Raw genomic sequence first — 22,488 nt, 5'->3', positions numbered from 1 at the left:
CTACCCTACATCAATGGATGACATCAAATTGGTACATTATGAGATTACATTTCAAAACAAATCTAATGATACTAATTTAGTGCTATAAATGCTGCTATTTTTTTGTGATCAAAATTTTAAAACTTTAAATTGGGACAAAATTTAGATGTATACTTATTCGTGAAGGAGAGAGCATAACTTTTGCATGTGTACTCAGGCAAACAGTCCCGTCGTTTCTACTACCTTTGTACCCCGTGAATCCGCATCCCTCGAGCAAGTCCAGCCCCGTGCGCGAGTGGCATTCGTCGTCTGGAACCATCGTCACCTCCTAATCCCATCCGAAATCCTCACTTTGTCTTAAGCCAAATAAAAAAAATCAGTCCTCCCGCCCCTTGTACAATTCCCATTTGCCCCCCGCTCGATCCAGCGCTGCCGAATTCGTGCCGGGTGCTGCCGATTGAGTTCTGATCCGGCGGCGTGCGGCGTTGGAGTGCCCCTGGTTTCGGAAGCGGCGAGGGCCATGCGAATTGAGTCGCTGCTGTGCTGAGCATGAAGGGTGGGAGCGCTAAAGGCCTGGGTGATGGGATCATCGGAGGGGCGCCTCGTTGAGTTGTTGGGAGCAGTCAAGTCGCGGATGCCGCGGCGGGGAGAGCACTCGCCGCCGCCTGCGCCGAAGGCTGCTGCTGCTGCCGATGTGCCACAGGCGCAGCCGCATGACTTGTCCAGAGACTTCTGGATGCCGGACCAAAGTTGCCGGGTGTGTTACGACTGCGATGCCCAGTTCACCATCCTTAATCGGCGTCACCACTGCCGCCACTGCGGCCGCGTGTTCTGTGCCCGTTGCACGGCCAACTCTGTGCCCCGCTCGCTGGGGGACGCGGCGCGGGAGGACATCGAGCGGATCAGGGTCTGCAACTACTGCTTCAAGCGCTGGCTGGAGGAGGAGGCGGCCGCTCGGAGGGATGTGGCGCAGCCGTCGAGCCCGTCGCCGTCGGCCACGAGTGCGGGGAGCGAAAAGTCATGTTCCACCGGGCGTAGCAGCACGGTGACCAACGGCCAGTTGTTGTCTTATGCGAATGCCAGCTGCACTCACTCTGCATCACGGTCGGTGAGCAGCGAGGGCAACTGCGGCGAGCTCGATGCTTCTCTGGAGTTGCAGCATGCTGTGATGGAGCCGGATGGGGCCGTGGAGCATGCGGCTTATGTGGACAATTCGCCTGATCCATTCAACTTCTGCTTGAATAGGTATTCCTTTTTAGGCTTCTGGCTTTGTTAGCCAACAAAATCAGCTACGCTAACTTTTTTCTCAAGGAAATTAAACTACACTAACTTCATACATTATCGTTGACAAACGACAAACAAAGATTGTTTGAGGTAGTTGTCCAATCAGTAGCCGAGACCATACTTCTGAAATATGATACCTGTGTTGTTGGATAGGGCTAGATGCAGAGACTTATTTGGCCAAATATTTTTCCTTTTGGATGCAATTCCCAGTACCTGAATTCTTTTGTTACTGTATATTGGAGAGTTTGCCCACTAACATCGCTTTTGTTACATGCCTAAATGGAACTCCTGTGTTGTTTGAATATAGGATTTCTTTGAATAATACTTGGTCAAATTTGAAATACAGTTGTTTTTGGCTATCCATATGGGGTTTGCTTCATTATTGTGTGCCACATAAATAGATTCACGATAAGCAATGTGACATAAGCACACCTGAAATTCATAAGTGTTTTTTGTAGAGAACACAAAATTTCATAAGCTGTTCACTGTTGGTTAACTAACAAAGGGTGGCTGCAATCAGTTGCGCTGTTAATCATCACCATCCTGAAACCAAGTTGGCACAGATCGAAATTACTGTTTGATTAGTTCCTTTTATGCTTTTCATTCTCGTTGACTTTGTGCCATTGATAGCATGGTAGCAAGAAGCAGTGCAAATGCTTGACATAATCATAGTATATGGTTACTTTATGATAAGCAGGATGTGATGAATTTACAAGATGATAAGGTCTCCAGATCTTGGATAAGTTTACTTGTTCAAGTTCTGTTCTCTGGGAGTAAGAAGTACTCCGCAGAGGAATTATTAATCAAACTCAACAAAAGAAAGAAAGACTGTATTTCAAAATTGCTAGTTGGATCCCTGTGACTAATTCAACATTTATTTTCTTCTACTAGGAGTGATGATGAAGATGACGACTACACAATTTTCCGCTCTGATTCGGAAGTACACCACCTACAAAACTCTGATGAATACAATGGGCCTATGTGTTTTGATGATCATCAAGTTGTTTGCAATGATGCTGCTAAAGATTCTGCATCACCAAGAAAAGATACAGAAACCTTAGTTAATTCTGAGGGAATGGATAAGACTGGTGATCATATCATTGATAATGCTGAGGAGTGCAATGCTCGATCTTCTTCGTTGTATGGCATGGAAGTGCTAGAAAATGAACTTGTGGATTTTGAAAACAATAGCTCACTTTGGCTACCTCCAGAAGCCGAGGATGAAGAGGATGACCATGATGGTGCTCCATGTGATGATGATGAGGGGGAGGATGCCACAGGAGAATGGGGTTATCTACGCTCAAACAGCTTCAGCAGTGGACATTGTCGAAGTAGAGATAAATCTGCTGAGGAACACAAGAAAGCCATGAAAGATATTGTTGATGGGCATTTTCGGGCATTGGTGGCCCAACTTCTTCAAGCTGAAAAGATAGAATTGGGTGATAAAATTGGCAATGAGAGTTGGCTAGATATAGTTACCTCCTTGTCTTGGGAAGCTGCATCTCTTTTGAGACCAGATACCAGCAAAGGAGGACGTATGGACCCTGGTGGCTATGTAAAGGTGAAATGCTTGGCTTGTGGCCGTCCAAGTGACAGGTGAACAGATACACTCTTCCATGCATCACTTCACATAATCTGGTGATTTTTACTTGTTTATGTGTTTTAGCATTCATTTGCTTAATGCTTTATGAAGTTCTCATATCAATATGGCACTACTTTATAATGTAAATAACATATAGTGCTACTGCTGGTAACCTTGGCTTTTCAAGTTATAAAAAAAAGGGCAGCCCGGTGCATGTAGCTCCCGCTTGCACAGGGTCCAGGGAAGGGTCCGACCACTTTGGGTCTATTGTACGCAGCCTTTCCCTACATTTCTGCAAGAGGCTGTTTCCAGGACTTGAACCCGTGACCTCATGGTCACAAGGCAGCAGCTTTACCACTGCGCCAAGGCAACAGCTTTTCAAGTTATAGCACTTGAGATTTCATCATTTCTTTCCTTTCTGTGCATTTCCTTAGTGCTGCAGGTAAGAACTTAATTGTTTTTGTGTCTGGTTGTAAACTTCTTCATTTCCAGCTTGGTTGTAAGAGGAGTTGTTTGTAAGAAGAATGTTGCTCATCGGCGCATGTCAACAAAGAAGGAAAATCCACGAATCCTAATTCTTGGTGGTGCACTTGAATATCAGCGTGTATCGAATTTGCTTTCAAGTTTTGATACTTTACTGCAGCAGGTACTACCCACGATTATGTTTTCATGCATAAATTGTAAAACCAAAGTGCATTGAGAGTGTGGTATAGATTGATCGTTGCTGATGGCAATCATTTTCATGCCTTTTTGTATTCCAGGAAACGGATTATCTGAAAATGGCAGTTGTAAAGATCAAAGCGCACCAACCAAGTGTTGTATTGGTAGAGAAATCTGTGTCTCGTTATGCTCAGGATTTGTTTCTGGAGAAAAACATTTCACTTGTTTTGAATATCAAAAGACCACTTCTGGAACGGATATCCCGTTGCACTGGTGCTCAGATAGTTCCCTCGATTGATTACCTGTCATCCCAAAAGCTCGGGAATTGTGACTTATTCCATGTGGAGAAGTATGTTGAAGAGCATGGGACTGCTGGAGAAGGTGGGAAGAAAATGCTGAAGACCCTTATGTTTTTTGAAGGCTGTCCAAAGCCCTTGGGTTTTACAGTAAGTGTTCTGTTGTTGACTTAGTTATAACACTTGGGGTCCTGTCTAACTATATCTAATTCTGCAGATCTTGCTAAAAGGAGCTAATGGGGATGAGTTGAAAAAAGTGAAGCATGTTGTGCAATATGGAGTCTTCGCAGCCTATCACTTGGCTCTTGAAACATCTTTTCTTGTAGATGAAGGTGCAACCTTGCCAGAACTCCCTCTTAAGTCGCCGATTATTGTTGCTTTGCCGGACAAACCTTCCAGTGCTGATAGATCCATTTCAACGATACCTATTTTGCAAATGCCTACTATTTCATCACCCAACAACAACCTGCAAGCATTTGATATTCAAAAGGATGACTTTACATCCAATGGTTTTAGAATGATGGACCAAATGGCTGCAGCATCCTTCCCTGATAACAAATGCTGGAAAAGATTGGGAGTTGGTTCTACCCAAGCATCATCAGTTCAAATCAATGACCAAATTGGAGACATTGACTGTTTGCTTGGTATGGACCCTCAATCATATAATGATCCTCTGGTTCAGCAGTCGAGAATTTCATTCTGCCAGTGTCCTGCTTGTACTAGAGATGTTGACAGCAAAATGAAATTTGAAGAACTCCAGCCTGAAACTAATGGCCTGAGTGTGTTGCCTGCTCATCCTGCAAATTTGGTGGCTGCTGAAAGTGATCTTTCATTTGCCCATAATGCCAACAATGGTGCCAAGGTAGCGGCTAAGCCATTTGCTCCTCTCAACTTACAAGTTTCTTATAATAATGGCAGTTCAAATGACAGTTCAATAGTAAAAAGGGATGAAATTCCAGCATCCCCTGCAGACAACCAGAGTATATTAGTTTCTCTGTCCTCGCGTTGTGTTTGGAAAGAAGCTATATGTGAGCGGCCTCACCTTCTTCGCATAAAATATTATGGTAACTTTGACAAACCTTTAGGCAGGTTTTTGCGTGACGAGCTATTTGATCAGGTTAGACCAAGGTCTTTGATAAACTATACTTGTTTCATAATTTTTATATTTTACATAACTTCTACATTTTGTTTTAGAGCAATTGTTGTCTCTCTTGTGAGCTGGCACCAGAGGCCCATGTTTATTGCTATGTTCACCCCCAAGGCAGCTTAACAATATCAGTGCGGAAACTCATAGTGAAGTTACCTGGTGAACATGATGGTAAAATCTGGATGTGGCATAGATGCTTACGCTGTCCGCACGATAAAGGGCTCCCTCCAGCAACTAAAAGAGTAGTGATGTCTGATGCTGCCTGGGGCTTATCTTTTGGTAAATTTTTGGAACTTAGTTTTTCAAATCATGCAGCAGCAAGTAGGGTAGCCAGCTGTGGTCATTCTCTTCACAGGGACTGCCTTCGTTTTTATGGGTATATCCTCATCTCCATTCCACTTTATCAATTTGGCAAAAATCGTGTCTTAAATGTTTGCATTTCAGTTTTGGTGAAATGGTTGCTTGCTTCAGATACGCATCAATCAAGGTTCACTCAGTCTATTTGCCTCCGCCGAAACTTGATTTTACTTCCCAGCATCAGGAATGGGTAGAGCAAGAAGCAAATGAGGTAGTAAGTTTAATTTTATTAGCTCACTTGCGAGGTAATTACTGTGTGATGCTAATAGTCAAATGTCTCAGGTGGTTGATTCAGCTGAACTCCTGTTCACTGAAGTACTGAATGCACTCCATCAAATTTCAGAGAAAAGGCCAATTACAGGCTCTTTTGATGGCAACATGAAGATCCTTGAGTTAAGACAAAACATAGTAGAGTTGGAAGATATCCTACAAGCAGAGAAGGTTGATTTCACGGTAAATTTGTTTTACTATTTTTATCTAGTGATTTGTTAAGAAACCATTGTCACACTTAAAGCTCTGTAAAAAAAAGCTAAACTGAATGTAGTATTCTGATTATTGGAGCATTCACTTTCAGGAGTCACTAAAGAATCTACTGAAAAAGGAAATCAGAAAGGGGCAGTTATTCATTGATATTCTTGAAGTTAACAAACTAAGGAGGCAGCTACTATTTCTTTGTTACTTGTGGGATCAACGCCTAAGTTTCATAGCAACCTCAGGTGGCAAGTATTGCGCTGCTCTGGGAAGTCTACGAGTTGGAAGTAATAATTCTGAAATCAATGACCGATCAGCTGATACCAATACAAACACAAAGTTGGAGAAGAACTCAAAGGGCACCGATTCAAATGCACTTCACGCTGGTGATGAAGGGACCAACCAGCATGATCAATCTAATGAAACTTGCTCAAGAAATACTGAAGAGTTGAATGGTGCTGAAGATACAATAGTTGAAATAAATCATGCTAATAGCGCTAATGTCAGGGATCATTTAGATCATCAAGGATCGATTATCGGCATTCGTAGGGTTTCTTCTGAAGGTCAGTTCCCAGTAGCTACTGACATTTCAGATAAACTGGATGCAAAATGGAGAGGTGAGGATGGACCTGCTCCTGATGCAAGCCTGGTGAAACCACTAGCTCTGTTAGAAGGTACAGCTGCTGATGTGAAAAAACAAGCAAAGGCAGTACCACACCACACTTCTGCATCTGTCAGGTCTGGGGATACAGTAGAAGACTTGCTAAGCTGCCTTAAAATGCCATACATGACATTTTATAATTCATTGAACACAAACTCTGGCACAGCACCGACATTCGGAACCTTGGCCGGCTACAATCCTGTATACATTTCATTGTTTCGCGATCTATCACAGCAAGGTGGAGCAAGACTTTTTCTGCCAACTGGAGCTAATGATGTTGTTATCCCGGTATTTGATGATGAACCGACTAGTATTATTTCTTATGCACTTGTTTCACCTGTGTATTACTTTCAAATGTCAGTTGAGAGCAATCAAAATAAAGACAGTGCAGATTCTACACTTTCGTTGCCTGTTTATGATTCAGGAAATTTTAACCTGTTCCATTTATTTGAGGATTTTGGATCCTCTGATGATTTTGCTGCATCGATATCTTCCAGTAGAGGGTCCTTTGCTCCTGATCTACTGCACTTCAGAGTTTCTTTTCAAGATGGTGGGCCACTTGGGAAAGTTAAATACACTGTGACATGCTATTATGCAAAAAGCTTTGAAGAACTCAGAAGGTTTTGTTGTCCATCGGAGCTTGATTATTTAAGATCTATCAGTCGATGCAAGAAATGGGGAGCACAAGGTGGCAAAAGTAATGTGTTCTTTGCAAAATCCCTGGATGATAGATTTATTATAAAGCAGGTCACAAAAACAGAGCTTGAATCATTCCTTCAGTTCGGCCCAGATTATTTTAAGTATTTGTCAGAGTCCATAAGCACTGGAAGCCCTACATGCCTTGCAAAGATTCTGGGAATCTATCAGGTATGTTCGTATCACCTTTAATCTCCTGTTTATATATGTTTATTACAGTGGTATTCCACATTAAGTATGGGGAAGAAACTTCTTGTAAGATTAATGGCAATGGTCACTAAGTGGAATTTTGCTTCGAAACAATGTTGTTTCTATCGGGCATGACAAATTGCAGTCTTTCAAGTGAAGCCAAATATTGGAGTACTTCATTTAGGGTAGAGGTACAAATAATAGTTTTTCTATGTATGCAAGTTATCTTTCCTACTTCTAAAGATTTGAGTTGGTGGTGAGTTCACTCACCCTCCATCTCCTACCTGTGGGACCCACCGCATTAAAATAATAACAATCTCCAACAGGCCAGCTGGCTTGCTGCATTAAAAAAACTTCCTCTGGACCGCTGCTCTCCCCAATCGTCATCTTCTGTCCAATCAAAGACGCTCCGCCACCACCATCCACCTGTGCACAGCAGCGACGGCTGCTTCCCTAGAACAATTCCACAGGTCAGGTTGGGCACAAGCCAGAATCGGATCGAGCAGCCAAAATCTCACCGACGACGGGCAGGGCCGGGGCTCAGCTCGGTGCTATGGCGAACCCCAATACAAGGGCGAGGCTTGTACCGACCAACTCTTTGCTGGGTTGGCTCGCCGGCCCCGGAGGCGCTGTTCAATGCTAGGTAGGCCCAGGATGCGGCGGCTTTGGGAACGTGGTCGTGGAGGCGGAGCATCGGAGCGTCCGAGAGGCGTGCTCGTGGAGGAGGAGAAGCACCACACGGCGGCGACCCCAGTCGAAGGCACACCCTGACCACGAGCAGCATGGGAGCTTGGCCACTGCGCGTGTGTGCTCGGTGAACGACGACATAGGATCGGAGGTTGCGGTGCATGTGCTCGGCAACAACGGCGTGCCGGTCTGGTCGGCCACCGTCGTCGGCGCGGGGTGCTAGGTTGTGCAGGTGCAGCCGCAGTGCATAGCAAGGATCCGAGGAAAGGACGAAGAGGGCGAGACGCCGTGGTGCTTCTCCACCTCCATCCCCGGCAACGCCGTTCAATGCTAGGTAGGCCCAGGATGCGGCGGCGTTGGGAACGTGGTCGTGGAGGCGGAGCACCGGCGCGTTCGGGAGGCGTGGTCGTGGAGGCGGAGCACCACGGCAGCGAGCCCGGTCTATATCGCGAACACCCCGACCACGAGCAGCAAGAGAGCTTGGGGACCGCGCGTGCGTGCGCTGGGCGAACAACTGCATAGGAATCGGAGGGTGCGGGCACCGGCGTGCGTGTATGTGCTCGGCAACGACTGCATGGCGGTGTGGCCGGCCACCGGCGTGGGCGCGGTGGGCCGGGGTCTGCAGCTACAGTGCATGGCGAGGATCTGAGGACAGGACGACGTTGTTGGGGATGGATACAGGATGAGTGCGTGCATCATGTGTATGCTAGCAGCGGCAACACGTTGGATGGATGCATGCGAGCGTACGTTGTTGTTTTTTATTAGAAAATCGCGTACGTAATGGGGCTCCTCTTATTAATTCCCTCCTCTCACTTGGATGGGTTGGGCTCTTACTGAAAAATAGAATTCTTTTTAGAATTCCTAACAAACAGATGGGTTGGGTTCAGAAGAGAGCCTTGCAGCTGAACTGGGCCAAAACTGGCTCTACCTTGTTGTGCTTGAGGCCTATTTTGCCGTCTCGGCTAGGCCTCTTACCCTAAAAGAGAGGCTAGGCCTTTTATCCTTTCGGGCAGAGTTAGAGCCAGCCCGACAGGAAGCCCGGCCCGTCCAGCCTTTTAGAGGAAATATAACAATAAAAAACACAAGGGGAGCGTCGTCATTCTAGGTGACAACGACCAACGCATCCCGGATGGGGAGTGCTTCACGAAGCAGTTTTGTCTCTATGTAGGATCGATGACATTGGGAAGTAGGTCCACCAGTGTGTAGGCTCAACAATATTGGCGAGCAGAGGTAGTGGGCAGGCGGCGGCCAGCACGAGCACCCGACATAGGGCATCCTGCACATCGGCCTTGGCCGCTATCGTCTGTGCGAGCATAGCACGGAAGTCACACCCGAGCTCCTCTAGAGCCATAATTTTTTTTTGGAAAAGGAGGATTTCTAGAGCCATAATGCCGTATAGCATTTCGCTACTCCTCAGTGAGCAGCGAGCATTATATCTCATTCACGGCAGTCATGACCATGACGGTGGAGGCCATGAGGACCACCACGAAGGCCTTGAGTACCACCACGCTCAATGCATCAGATGGATAGATGCAATCCCCCCAACCCCCACCCCCCTCCTTGAAAACACATAATATTTGCAATCATCGAAATTCCAATTCATTGACTCTTCATGGTGGCAAGTTGACCATATATCATGCACTCTTGATGGTAACTTCCATGTGTGGACTAATAATCTTTGCTTATTATCTGACGCCTTTCATTAACATGCTTTATGTCTCTTCCTTTTTCTCATTGCATATTTTTTTAATCTCCCTGTGCAATCTAGGGTGGCAAATGATGTGAAGTATTATGTTGGACACGGAGTCTTTGATATGTTTTACACGCTTATTATCTCATCCACCATCCTCAAGTTCTTTTAACTACATTCAAACATCACATTTGGTAGGCTGCAACTTGGCTTATGTTGATTCCAAGTCCGTTTAAACCTATAAGCGTGGGTTTTTAAGAATGTTTTCAATGGGGCATACCATTTTAAATGGGATAAAATAATATGCAGCGAGATCTCAAATGTTGATTTGAATGTACTACAGTTCTAAACTTCGACATTAAAAATACAGGAGAAAAATAAAAATGATAATGTGATATGCAACAAGTAAACATATCATTAGTGTTTAGGCCTACCTTGCAAAGTAGAATAATGATGTGTATACTAGCATTAGTTGAAATGTCCACTAATACATGTGATAAGAAAAGGAATATCCAGTTGTTTCTTCTGTAACTTTAGAAGGTCTTGATTAAAAATATAACAGTGTGGCTAAATTATTTTTGGCTCTACTTTCATGTTGTTCTGTAGCGTAGCACAGGCATTTTACTAGTTTGATATGCAGTCTCAGTATAGCCTAGGTCTCTTTACATAGTCGTATTAGTTTAAATTTCCTTGTACCACAAACTAATGTACTAGGTCTCTTTTTTCGAGAAAACGCAAAAGCTTTGCGTTTCATTGTATTGAAGAGAAAGAGTGTTTTATGTTACAGTCCTCCTGGGAGGCGAATTACAGTCAGGGGACATGAGTTAGTGCACGTCCCAGGTCGAGGGCAAGACTACTCTGAGTCCAGCAGCGCCTGCCGTAGCCCAAAGTTTGGCCTCCTCCTTGATGCCGTGAACTAGCGCCCGGATGGAAGGGCGTGCGTCGTTGAAGACGCAATCGTTGCGGTGCTTCCAGATCATCCAGGAGGTAAGAAGTGTCGCGGATGCCAGCCCCTTGCGCATCGCCTTGGGCGTGACCTGCCGGGCATCATGCCACCAATCAAAGAGGGTAGCCTCGTTGCTCGGGGGCCTGCATGTCATGCGCATCCAGGAAAGGATCTCGAACCAGACGTGCCTCGAGAAGGAACACCCAAGGAGGAGATGGCGCATTGTTTCAGGCTCCTGGCAGCAAAGAGGGCAACTGTTGTGGTGCTGCAGTCCATGCCGGGCGAGGCGGTCCGCCGTCCAACATCGATCCAAGCTGACAAGCCAGAGGAAGAACTTCACTCTGGGGGGTGCCCAACTCTTCCATGTGAGCCTCCAGTTGCCGCAGGTCATCGAGCCGTGGAAGGAAGCAGTGTATACAGATTTAGCGGTGTAGATGCCCGACGCCGTCCACTTCCACACGAGCTGGTCAGGCGCGTCAGAGAGCGTTGTGCTCTCGATCAAGCGCCATAGCAGGATGTACTGGCCGATTTCGTGAATGCCCACAACTCCGTGGATGTCTCGCGCCCAAAGGTGCCCTGGCAAGCCGTCGGCAACCGTCGTGGCCTTCCTTCTCCTTTTGGGAATGCAGGAGTGCAGGAGAGGTGCGATTTCGCGGACAGAGCGTCCTCCAATCCATCTGTCCTCCCAGAACTTCGTGTTCTGACCGTTGCCAAGGACGGTGTAAGTGCTGGCAAAGAAGAAGGCGCGCTCCTCAGCGGAAAACTGCAGGTCCAAGCCACTCCAAGCGCGGCGATCGTCGGTGCGGCTGAACCAGAGCCAACGGACACGGAGCGAAAGGCCCGTGCGCTCCAGGTCATGGACTCCCAGCCCACCTAAGGACAGTGGGCGGGCAACACGGCGCCAATTGACATGGCAGTGCCCTCCTTTGGCTTCGGCGCGACCAGCCCAAAGGAAGCCGCGTTGGATTTTCTCGAGCAGCTTGAGAGTCTTCTTGGGGGGAGGGGGGGGGCAAGCACGAGCAGCTGGTGGAGCGGAATCGCACCCAGGACCGATTTCGCCAGGGCGAGGCGGCCGGCTCGGTTCATTAGCCACGCCTTCCAAGAGGGGAGGCTCCTGGCCACCCTGTCGACGAGGGGTAGCAGCTGCGCGGCAGTAGGTCGTCGGATGGTGAGGGGGATGCCCAGGTAGGTGAGGGGGAACTCGACGATCGGGCAACCCAGGAGCTGGACGGCGGGAGCAGCCTCGTCGGCCTCGCAGCAAATGAGTGTGGCAGCGCTCTTGGCGTAGTTAACATGCAGTCCAGAGGCCTGGCCGAACAGGTGCAGGATGGCCTTGACCGCTTCCATGTCGTCGGAGTGGGGATGGCAGAATAGGACGACGTCGTCCGCATACAGCGAGATTGGTAGGACGGATCTTGTGGGATGCAGTCTGCGCAAGACCCCCATGTCCGCAGCACGCTTGAAGAGTCGCCCAAGAATGTCCACGGCGAGGACGAACAACTGAGGTGAGACGGGGTCGCCCTGGCGCAGGCCCTGGCGATGCCAAATTGGGGGGCCAGGGTTCCCGTTGAGCAGCACCTTTGTGCTAGCAGAAGAAAGCAAGATCGCGAGCCATTCCAAGAATCTGTCTCCGAAGCCGTACTATCGCAGCACCTCGAAGAGAAATGGCCATGAAAGCGAGTCGAAGGCGCGAGCAAGGTCGAGCTTGAGGAGGATGCGCGGCGCCCCGAGCTGGTGCAGCAGGCGTGCGGACTGCCGAACAAGGACAAAATTGTCGTGCAAGCTGCGACCGGAGATGAAGGCGTTCTGGTTGTTGCTGACGAGCGAGTCAAGCTTTGGCGCGAGGCGAAGCGACAACACCTTGGCGAAGATCTTGGCCACCACGTGAATGAGGCTGATCGGCCTGTATTCGCGCAGGCCGCGCGCATCGGCGTGCTTTGGCAGCAGCGATAGGAGTGCCTCGTTGAGACGGGAGAATCCGCGGCCGCGCATGTCATAGAGCTGCTGAAAGACGGCGGCGAAGTCGTCCTTGACGATGGGCCAGCAGGCGCGGAGAAACTCGGCGGTGAATCCGTCCGGCCCTGGGGCCTTCCGCACCGGCAGCCGCTTGACGGCATTCCAGATTTCGTCGTCGGTGAAGGGCGCGTCGAGCTCGAGAAGGTCGTCAGCGGGCTCGATGAGTTGCGCGAGGTTTAGCGTGCACTCGCGATGCGTAGCGGTGCCCAGGAGCTCGTCGAAGTGGGCGAAAGTGGCCGCAGCCATGTCGTCGTGGCTGGTGAGGACTTGTCCGTCCACAGCCAGGCTGTGGATCCTGTTCTTCTGGCGACGGTAAGAGCACTGGCGATGGAAGAAGGAAGTATTTGCATCCCCGTCCTGGAGGGAGGCGACACGCGCTCGCTGACGTGCAATGGTACGCTCAAGCGATGCCAGGCCCATGTAGGAGGTTTTGATTTGGCGACGAAGCCAATCCTCATGCGCGGAGAGAGGCCGGCTCTCCTGCGCGGCGTCGAAGCGGAGCAGCAGCTCGCGGGAGAGGGCCATCTTGTGGCGCACGTTGCCAACAGTGTGAGCGCTCCAGCCGGTCAGCTTACGTGCAGTGGCTTGCATGCGAAGCATGAGTCTCTCGAATGAGTCAACGGAGCCGACGGAGTGCCAAGCCGCTGCAATAATCTCCTGGAATCCTGGCAACCGAACCCAATAGTCCTTGAAGTGGAAGCGACGACGATCGGGCGGGATTGGGGAGCAGTCCAGGAGGAGGGGGCTGTGGTCCGACACGACAGAGGCAAGGCATCGGAGGTGGCAATCGCTGTGCCGCTCCTCCCAGTCCACCGTGCACAATACTCTATCCAGGTGCACCAACGTTGGGGGTGACCGCTCGCTGGACCAAGTGTATCGGCGGCCACTGAGATACACCTCCTTGAGCGCCATGTCGTTGAGGAAACGCCGAAACCGCCCCATCATGCGCCTTTCTACGTTCCCATTGTTCTTGTCCTCGTCCCGGTATATGAGGTTGAAGTCGCCACAGAGCATCCACGGGCCTGGGCACGCAATGCGCAGGTCGCGAAGCTCCTAGAGGAAGGCAATCTTGTCGGCGTCCGATTGGGGTCCATAAACAACCGTGATCCACCATGGCGTGTGCTGGCTCGAGGTGGTGGCTACCTTGGCGGACAACGTGTTGGCGGTGAGCTCGGGGTTGGTGATTGTCACCTCCCTGCTTTTCCAAGCCAGCAGAATGCCCCCGCAGGTTCCAATCGCCGGCAAATACACGAATTCATCAAAATCAGAGCCGAGCGCCTCAAGGACAACCGACGAGCAAATCAAAGCCATTTTCGTTTCTTGAAGACAGACAATGGTGGCGCCACTAGACATGATCAACGAGCGGATAGTGGTGCGCCGAGCGCGTGCATTAAGGCCACACACGTTCCATATCGCAATCTTGAGGTCGTGATCCATGAGCAAGAGGTCGACGGGGGTCCGAGCGCAAGGCTAGACCGCGATCGCGCCCCCAGAGGGCGTCACAATGGCGTGCGCGGGTGCCGGGTCGACAAGAAGCTCACGATCCACCAATGCCGCGATGGCAGAGAGCACGGCTAGTGGGATCGGCGCAGCGAACACGTCGTCATAGGCCTTCATTTCTGCGGCGGTGATCTTCTGGTTGGTGCCAACAATCCCAAGGGTGCGCAGCACCTGAACTTGCGCCCGGCGTTCGGCAGTGGGCGGCGCAGTGGCTGGATTTGCTGCCGAAGATGCAGAGCGCCCGCGCCGGAGGGTGAAGTTCAGTGGCTGCCGGCGAGCCCGTTTGCCGGGGGTGGGGAGAACAGTGCTCAGGTGTCGAGTTGCCGCCGTCAGGAACTCCCCTAAGGTCCAAGTGGCTCCCCGCGGCCTGGATCGACGCAAGGTGATAGGCGGGGAGGCGAAGCGGTGCGCGCTTGATAGCAGGGAGTTCGCGGCAGGCCAGCAGTTTTCCGTCAGAGGCCGCTCCGCGTGCGCATGCGCGGCCTCAGGGGGTGGCCTTGTGGGCGACGCAGGCCTGGCCTCTTGAGCAGTAGGCCGGTCGGGCCTATGAAGGTCGCGGCCCATATCCAGAGTGCGCGCCTGGTCCGGCCCAGCGTCATGCAGGACCGATTCCACTGGTGCCCCACCAGAATCGGTGTGAGATTCAAACAGGGACGGAGCCATGGCTCGAACGTCACCGTGATCGTCACTGTCGGGCTGAGGCGGCAGGCCTGCAGAGCGGGCGCAGTCTGTCCCATCGGCGGGCAGGGGCAAAGCTTGTCCCGACAAGGGATCCACCTCGGGTGCCGTTCGCGCCAAGGGCAGCGTGTCGGGGGCGGGGACCTCACTTTGTGGCGTCGAATCCAGAGTTGGACGAATCAGAGGGCCGGCTAGGGCAGGTGTCGACAAGGCGGGGGTATCTACTTGCGCGGGGGGGACTGGTGGCCTGGGAAAGACAGCGGGCCCTTCAGCAGCCCCAACGGGGCGGGAGAGCAATCGCGGAGCGCCAGCTGTCCTGGCCAAAGGTGGATCAGCTGTGGCGGGGTCCGCGGAGGCGTCATCTGCAGCAGGATCAGGCAGTGGGCTTCTTTGTTGCCAGACTTGCTTTCCTCTTTTGGGGTGACGACGACGTTGTCGGCGGGCCCCAGCCCGCGCGGGCCAGGGTGACATCCTTGTGGCGCTGGCAGTTGGATCTTGATGCGGCGGCGCCGTACGCTGGCGAGAATCCGCCGAGCACCAAGCAGAGGCGATGGCCACCCCGTCCGCGCGGCGGGAGCCGGCGACGGTGGACCAGGTGAGGGCGTCGAAGGCTCTATCATGGCCGTGCCCGGTGGTTGGCGAGGCGGCGTCGTGGCGGCGATGCTTGCGGCCACGGCGGCGAGTGGGGCCGCGTCGTGCGCCGCGGCCAGGGGGGTCGTGGCCGTCCTCGGCGTCTCCATGATCATCGGCGTCTGCACGGGGGTCCGGTGGCGGAGGCGACCGCTCGACGTCCGCGCTGATAAGCCGGATGGAGACCGGGTAGGTCAGCGTGCGGACGGAGGGGGCCTCGGACGGGACGCGCGCGGGGATGAGCTCGACGATCTCGAGGATGGCCTGGCGGCGAATGGCGGACGGGTCACGGGTACGCGCAGATAGCCTGAACGTGGCGAGGTCCTCCCGCGACCTCGTTCCGGGATGGAGACGCTCCACCCAACAGCTCGAGCCAAGGAGATGCTCCGCCGTGGAGAGGTGCCACGCCTGGGCAGGGATGCCGCGGAGCTCAAGCTCAACGCGCTGCTCGAACCTGTCACAGCCGGCATGGGCAAGCTTACTCCAAGGGCGGAGAGAGAGCGCGAAGTTGGGGCCGTCGATGAAGTGGTCGCCGCAGATCCTGTTCTTGATGGCTTGCGTGCTGCAGATGATGACGAAATCTTCGGGATGGTGGATGTGGATCATGAAGTCACCAGGGCGCAACTCGAGCGTGGAGTACAGCGTGTCTGCCACCTCCTCCGCGGTGACCACGGGCCTGGTGCCGGTGATGGAGGCGACCATCCCGCGTCGCAGCACTTCCTCGGCCTCCTCCATCTCCATTGAGCGAGAGAGGATGACTCAGACTGGGCTTGGGGGAGCGGTGGCTTGCACAGGTGCTGGCGCGGCACGAATGGGCGGCAGGGTGGCGCGGCGCCGCGGCGGAGGCGGGGCCTGCTGCAACGCGCGGTCTCTGGCTCTGCGCTCAGGCGTGCATTCCCTGGAGATATGGCCAGAGAGGAGGCAACGTCTGCACCTGACCTTGTTCGTGCAGTCGCGGACGTGATGGCCTGGGTCAAGGCAGCGGAAGCAGAGGCCAGCCTCTTCCTCCGGCGTGGGGCTGCAGCGGGAGCGAGGCGCGGGGGGCGTGGGGGGCTCTGTGCGTTGGGCGCGGCGGCGCCGACCCCTACCCCTCGGCCGCAGCCAGGCTCCGCCCGCGTCCGGCGTCTCCACCTCCGCGTGCACAACGCGGTGGACCTCCGAGCGGGGGCCGAGGCGGGAGGAGGCGGGCGCGCGCAAGGCCGGGGCTTGGGCGGACTGCAGCTGGAGGAGCGGCGGTGCAGGAGCGGAGCTGCAGGCCACGTCGCGGTAGGAGCGCTGACCGGAGGAGGAGGAGTCGGTGTCGGAGTCCCTCCAGCGCTCCTCGCGGTGGCGGTGGCGCGCCTCCCCGTCGGTGCTGCAGGAGGCCATGGCGCCGGGAGGGGGGAGGGGGCAACTGGCGTAGACTGTTTGTTTATTGCCGGGACCTGTACTAGGTCTCTTTACATGTATATATATTTGCCCCATGGGCTATGCAATACAACTAAGCTGCTCCAATAACAGTCTCCAGAGAAAAGGATTACATTTCCGTTCCGAGGCCCTCCATTTTATACATGGGTATGATCATTTGTGTTAGGAAATATGCAACTTATATTTCCTGGGGGGCAAGGGCCAGTATATATACACATGTACAGGTGGTAAATATGCAGAAAATCCCTATACAATGTGGAAAATACACATGCTATATATGGAACATAATATAACTATCACATGGGTCACAGGAGCAAAAGTCTCATCGTAATCACAATCATGCTCCTGCTGCCCACGAGCCACAGGACAAGCTTTGTAGTGCTCAAGAGAATCATCAAAGCGAGTCTTAACCTTGTAGACCCTACAAGTGATGGGACGAACACGGGGATGAAGAGAAATGAGATCCCACATGCCGGTGCGCTCAAGAGGAACAGTCTCCTTTGCCATCGCAAGCTGCCATTCGGGGTGAACAATAGCATCAGAATAAGAAGTGGGCTCAAGAACAGCGGCGCCAGCGCTTGGAAGGCCAAGGTGGTCAACAGGCGGAAGCGGAGAAGGACGCAAGCCATAAGTAGGCCGAGTCGCTCAGATGAGGAAGATGGCACACGAGAAGTAGATGGTGCATCAGTAGACTTATCCACAACATGCGGACGACGAGTATAAATGTGAGGAAAAGATGGAAGAATACGAGGAGGAATCACCGGGATAGTCTCAGGTGATAGAGACGGGGAAGCCACCGGGGATGAAGGTACGTAATCCTGTGATAAGTGAGGTGAGGAAACAATAGGAGATGGTGGCGGAGGATCTGCAGTAGTCGAAGAAGCAGGAGCAGTAGGACGGATGGGAAAAGACTCAACAAGAGCGATAGGAGCGTCGGGAAAAGTGAGGAAAGAGATATCCTTTGTTGAGTCAACCATGGTCTTCGGTGAACGTGCAGCTGCATGCATGCAGCACCAGCGGCAGCAGCTTCCTTTGCATGTAAGGAAGTGGTAGTTACCTAGTAGCTTCCTAGTAGTACGCTTAGATGGTGCAAGGAACTTACCTAGAGGTTTCCTTGATAGTACATGGTAGTTTCGTGTGTGTTGTGCACGTCCAGCACATAGTCGGTTTTAGAACCACTATATAAGGGGCAGCTCCCCATCGTTGTAAGATAAGGCCATTCCAAGTTTGCAATACCAGGCATTTCCTCCTTCTAGTACCATCGTGTGTGCTCCAAGCCTCAAGTGCTGTGTACTACTACTACTGCTATTAGTGTGTGTATGTGATACACTAGTGAGTGTGTGAGTAGTACGTGTGTGTGCTCATCTGCCGGTCGTTTATCAGTGTACTCAAGTGCTAGCGAGTACTTCTGGGCTAACAATTGGCATCAGAGCCTCAGGTTGTGGTAGCCATGGCCGGTGCAAAAGGAGTGCAGCAGCGCACCACATCGGGTGGTTCACAGTCGTGGCTATCACAGGACGGCTCCCGGCGAGGGCGCAGCTGGTCCAGGCATGGCCATCGCGGTGAAGTCGTGGTTAGGGAGATCGTGCGTGAGACCGCATTCAGCGGTAGCGTACCCATCACCTTCCCGATGCTCACGCGCTCGAACTACAACGAGTGGGCATTGATCATGGAGTGCAACCTCCATGCGGCGAGCCTCTGGGCTCCCATGGAGGATGACCTGGTCGAGAGAAAGGAGGACAGGAAAGCCGTGGCGGCGCTTATGCGTGCCACGCTGCCGGAGATGCACGGCATGCTCGCGGCGAAGGCAAGCGCCAAGGAGGTGTGGGAAGCCATCCGTACCCAGCGCCTCGGCAGCAACCGCGTGCGTGAGGCGAACGCGCAGAAGCTACGGGCGGACTTCGAGAACATCGCCTTCAAGGAGGGCGAGCTCGTCGACGACTTCGCCATGCGGATCTCTAGCGTTGCGTCACAACTCTGAGCGCTCGGCGACACCATGGACGATGAGAGAGTCGTGCGGAAATTTCTCCGCGTCGTGCCACCTCGCTTCGCTCAGGTAGCGGTCTCCATCGAGACCTTGCTTGACCTGAGTGAGCTCTCCATCGAGGAGCTCACGGGCCGGTTGCGGGTGGTCGAGGACCGCATTGACGACGGCCGCGAGACCTTCGGCGGCGGACAACTCCTATTCTCGAAGAAGTGGGAGGCGAGGAAGCGTCAAGGACGTGGTGGCGGTGCCCAGAGCAATGGAGGCGGCACTGGCAGAGGCGGTGGTCGCACCCAGGGTGGAGCCGGACGAGGTGCCGGCAACGATGACCGAGACAAGTGCCGATATTGCAGCATCAAGGGCCACTGGGCCCGTGAGTGCCGCAAGAGGATGGCTGACGAGGATGCCGCAGCCGCGGCGAACCTCGTCCAGGCTGAAGAGGACTGTGGTTCAGCAATGATGATGGCTTGCATCGAGACCATGCAGGAAGGCGCAACGCCTCCGGAGACCATGGTCCCGACAAGCATCGAAGCCGTGCAGGAGGGCGAAGCACCTCGGGCGACCACGGTGCCGGCAACCGTCAAGTCCGTGCGGGAGGCACGGAGCTCTTCAAGTAAACCCCTCTCGACATCGGTAGCGCTCTCCCCGACAACAACATTCTCGGGGGCCTACGACTGCGTGGAGATGAAGACCCGGGTGTGGGGGAGCCACACCCCGGCAACCACATCCCTTGTGACGCTGGTCAAGCCCGTGCAAGTTGGCACGGCAATCACGGCCCCGACATCCTCGGGACCCGACAAGCCCGTGCAAGTTGGCACGGCAAAGACGTCGCCGACATCCTCGGGACCCAACAAGCCCGTGTCAGGAGGCACGACAACGACGCATATGGTGGGCCACGTCTCAACCATGATGCTGGCGACTAGTGAGCCCGTGCAAGAGGCACGACACTCAGGTCGGCCACACCCCAACAACCAGGTTCTCGGGGTTTTGCAAGCCCGTGTGGGCAACACGACACTCTTCGACAAGCCTCAACTGGGGGGCGATGAAGAGACGGTCATGGGGCGACAAGGCCTCGACCATGACTATGGCGACCGTCGAGACCGTGCAGGAGCCACGGTGCTCTATGGTCGGCCACACCATGACCTCGACATGTTTGGGGTCCATCGAGTCCATGCGGGAGGCACGACACTCTCTGGTCGGGCACGCCCCGACCACGCTGGTGGCGACTTCGAGACCGTGCAGGAGGCATGGTGCTTTGTGGTCGGTCACATTGCAGCCCCGACGCGCTCAGGGTCCGTTGAGTCCGTGCGGGAGGCACGACTCACGACTATCGGGGGAGACCTGACAAGCAAGTCTGATGAGAAGAATGACAAGGACTCCGCTTTCCTAGGAAAAGCCACTCTTGTCAGTGCGGCGCCCGGCACAACAACCCTGGGAAGGGAGTTCCCGGGTAATGCGAAGTCCGACAAGTCATCCACAGGAAGTGAGTTTCTGGGTAGCATGACGTCCGACACGACGACCCCGGGAAGGGAGTTCCCGGGCAGTGTGACGTCAGGAACTATGACCCCAGCAAGATTGATGCCCACAAGCGAGGTGGTTGCTGGGCAGTTCATGTCCCCGCCAACAGCACGGTCGGACCTGTTCGATGCCGACAACAACGTTGGCGCTCCACATAGGTTCCGACGCCTAGGGGGATCTTCTCGGCGAACCTGCGGGACGACTGCAGCACCCCGAGATCAAGGAGGACGAGCACGGCGCCTTCATCAAGCACAAGGTACGGTTCGTCACGAAAGGTTACGTACAGCGCGCGGGGGAGGACTTGCAGGAGGTCCTCGCTCTGGTGGCAAAGCACGAGCAGGGCGTACGGGCTACACAAAGCCCCAGAAGACGGATATCCCGACGAAGGCAACGTCCGGTTTCACAAGTTGCACGATAAAGTCGGAATCGTCAACGTCAAACTCCTTCGACAAGGTTGAGGGGGAGATTGTTGAGTCAACCATGGTCTTCAGTGAACATGCAGCTGCATGCATGCAGCACCAGCGGCAGCAGCTTCCTATGCATGTAAGGAAGTGGTAGTTACCTAGTAGTACGCTTAGATGGTGCAAGGAACTTACCTAGAGGTTTCCTTGGTAGTACATGGTAGTTTCGTGTGTGTTGTGCACGTCCAGCACATAGTCGGTTTTAGAACCACTATATAAGGGGCAGGTCCCCATCGTTGTAAGATAAGGCCATTCCAAGTTTGCAATACCAGGCATTTCCTCCTTCTAGTACCACCGTGTGTGCTCCAAGCCTCAAGTGCTGTGTACTACTACTACTGCTACTAGTGTGTGTATGTGATACACTAGTGAGTGTGTGAGTAGTATGTGTGTGTGCTCATCTGCCGGTCGTTTATCAGTGTACTCGAGTGCTAGCGAGTAGTTCTGGGCTAACATCCTTCACTGAGAAGGTCGAGGAAGATGGACGCTGGTAGAAAGGATGAGACTCATCAAAAGTGACATCCTGAGAAATACGCATCCGACGACCAACAAGACCCCAACAAATATGCAACTTGTATTTTCTGGGGGCCAAAAGCCAGTATATATATACATGTACAGGTGGTAAATATGCGGAAAACTCCTCATACAATGGGGAAAATATTCAGGCTATACATGGAACATAATGTAACTAACAATTTGAACTTTTAGATGAATATATGATAGTTTCTGGGATCTGGTAATTTTGCTGCTGGGTTGGGATAAAAAAAATTCTCCAGTTTTAGAATCATGCACATATTATACGTAAAACCATTTCCCTGCATGTTTCACATAGCTCACATTGGGGCATCTAGTAATTAGTAATGAGGTATATTAGTTGCGCTTCATATTGATTTTGTTAGTCTTTTTGGTTAAATAAAATATGTTATGCACCTACGACAATTTTATTTGATCTAGTATGTGCTTCCTTGAACACACCTTCGGAGATCTTGCAACCTGCAAGTCGTGTCCGCAGGTAGTTTTGCAACTTTGGGACTGGATTAAACTCTCAAATAATGTATGATATGGTTGGGCAGTACTAGAAATGGTATGCTTTTGCTGGAGTTCATTGAGCCAATGACCCAAAATTATAGGCGTAGCTTTTTCTTTTCTGTGGTAGGGTTGGGTAGTACTAAAAATGGTATGCTTTTGCTTAGGTTACAATTAAGCATCTGAAAGGTGGCAAGGAATCAAAAATGGATTTGCTCGTGATGGAAAATCTCTTATTTGGACGGAATATTACGAGGCTTTATGATCTCAAGGGATCTTCAAGGTCAAGGTATAATGCAGACTCCAGCAGCAACAAGGTCCTGCTTGACCAGAACTTAATTGAGGCAATGCCAACGTCGCCAATTTTTGTCGGGAACAAGGCGAAGCGCCTTCTTGAAAGAGCTGTTTGGAATGACACTTCTTTTCTAGCAGTAAGTTCTGATGCTGACATGAATGATCTATTTCATCAACGCATTACTTATGTTCATAAAGACAAAGAAAATATAAGTCATAGGATAACTTCCACCGTGATTTATACAACTTGATACTAGATTTTTTTCTTCTTCAAAAACATGCGTTACATGTGTATATCATGTGATCACATGAGATATCATGTGACCATCTCA

At 52.0% G+C, this 22,488-nt stretch overlaps 3 protein-coding genes across 7 annotated transcripts in view; all 3 read left to right on the top strand.

The window, feature by feature from the left end:
- The first annotated feature begins 212 nt into the window (after positions 1–212).
- Positions 213–22,488, top strand: part of LOC125520364 (1-phosphatidylinositol-3-phosphate 5-kinase FAB1B) — a 23,508-nt gene continuing 1,232 nt past the window's right edge. The window contains exons 1-12 of one of the 5 annotated variants that reach the window (XR_015611993.1): positions 213–1,224; positions 2,155–2,859; positions 3,033–3,227; positions 3,338–3,491; positions 3,607–3,951; positions 4,019–4,918; positions 4,996–5,324; positions 5,393–5,516; positions 5,588–5,758; positions 5,880–7,304; positions 9,778–9,893; positions 22,030–22,164. Coding sequence is in view for 4 of the 5 variants with exons in the window: in XM_048685262.2 (XP_048541219.2) it covers positions 560–1,224; positions 2,155–2,859; positions 3,033–3,227; positions 3,338–3,491; positions 3,607–3,951; positions 4,019–4,918; positions 4,996–5,324; positions 5,393–5,516; positions 5,588–5,758; positions 5,880–7,304; positions 22,030–22,293 (5,277 nt within the window). In the remaining variant the exon portion in view is untranslated. Of the gene's footprint in view, positions 1,225–2,154; positions 2,860–3,032; positions 3,228–3,337; positions 3,492–3,606; positions 3,952–4,018; positions 4,919–4,995; positions 5,325–5,392; positions 5,517–5,587; positions 5,759–5,879; positions 7,305–9,777; positions 9,894–22,029; positions 22,294–22,488 lie in introns of those variants that run through there. The other 4 variants (XM_048685265.2, XM_048685264.2, XM_048685262.2 and 1 more) reach the window with 4 other exon arrangements.
- Positions 18,327–18,857, top strand: LOC147959736 (uncharacterized). Its single transcript, XM_087537343.1, has one exon. It carries the CDS (start codon positions 18,327–18,329, stop codon positions 18,855–18,857), a length of 531 nt encoding a protein of 176 aa, XP_087393469.1.
- On the top strand, positions 18,872–21,130 carry LOC147959735 (uncharacterized). Its single transcript, XM_087537342.1, has one exon. The coding sequence runs from the start codon at positions 18,873–18,875 to the stop codon at positions 20,934–20,936; it is 2,064 nt and encodes a 687-aa protein (XP_087393468.1). The 5' UTR covers position 18,872; the 3' UTR covers positions 20,937–21,130.

Source organism: Triticum urartu, chromosome 7A, assembly GCF_056163025.1.
Source record: "Triticum urartu cultivar PI428250 chromosome 7A, HENAU_Tu73, whole genome shotgun sequence".
Classification (NCBI taxonomy): Eukaryota; Viridiplantae; Streptophyta; class Magnoliopsida; order Poales; family Poaceae; genus Triticum; species Triticum urartu.
This window is presented reverse-complemented; position numbering and strand designations above follow the sequence as displayed.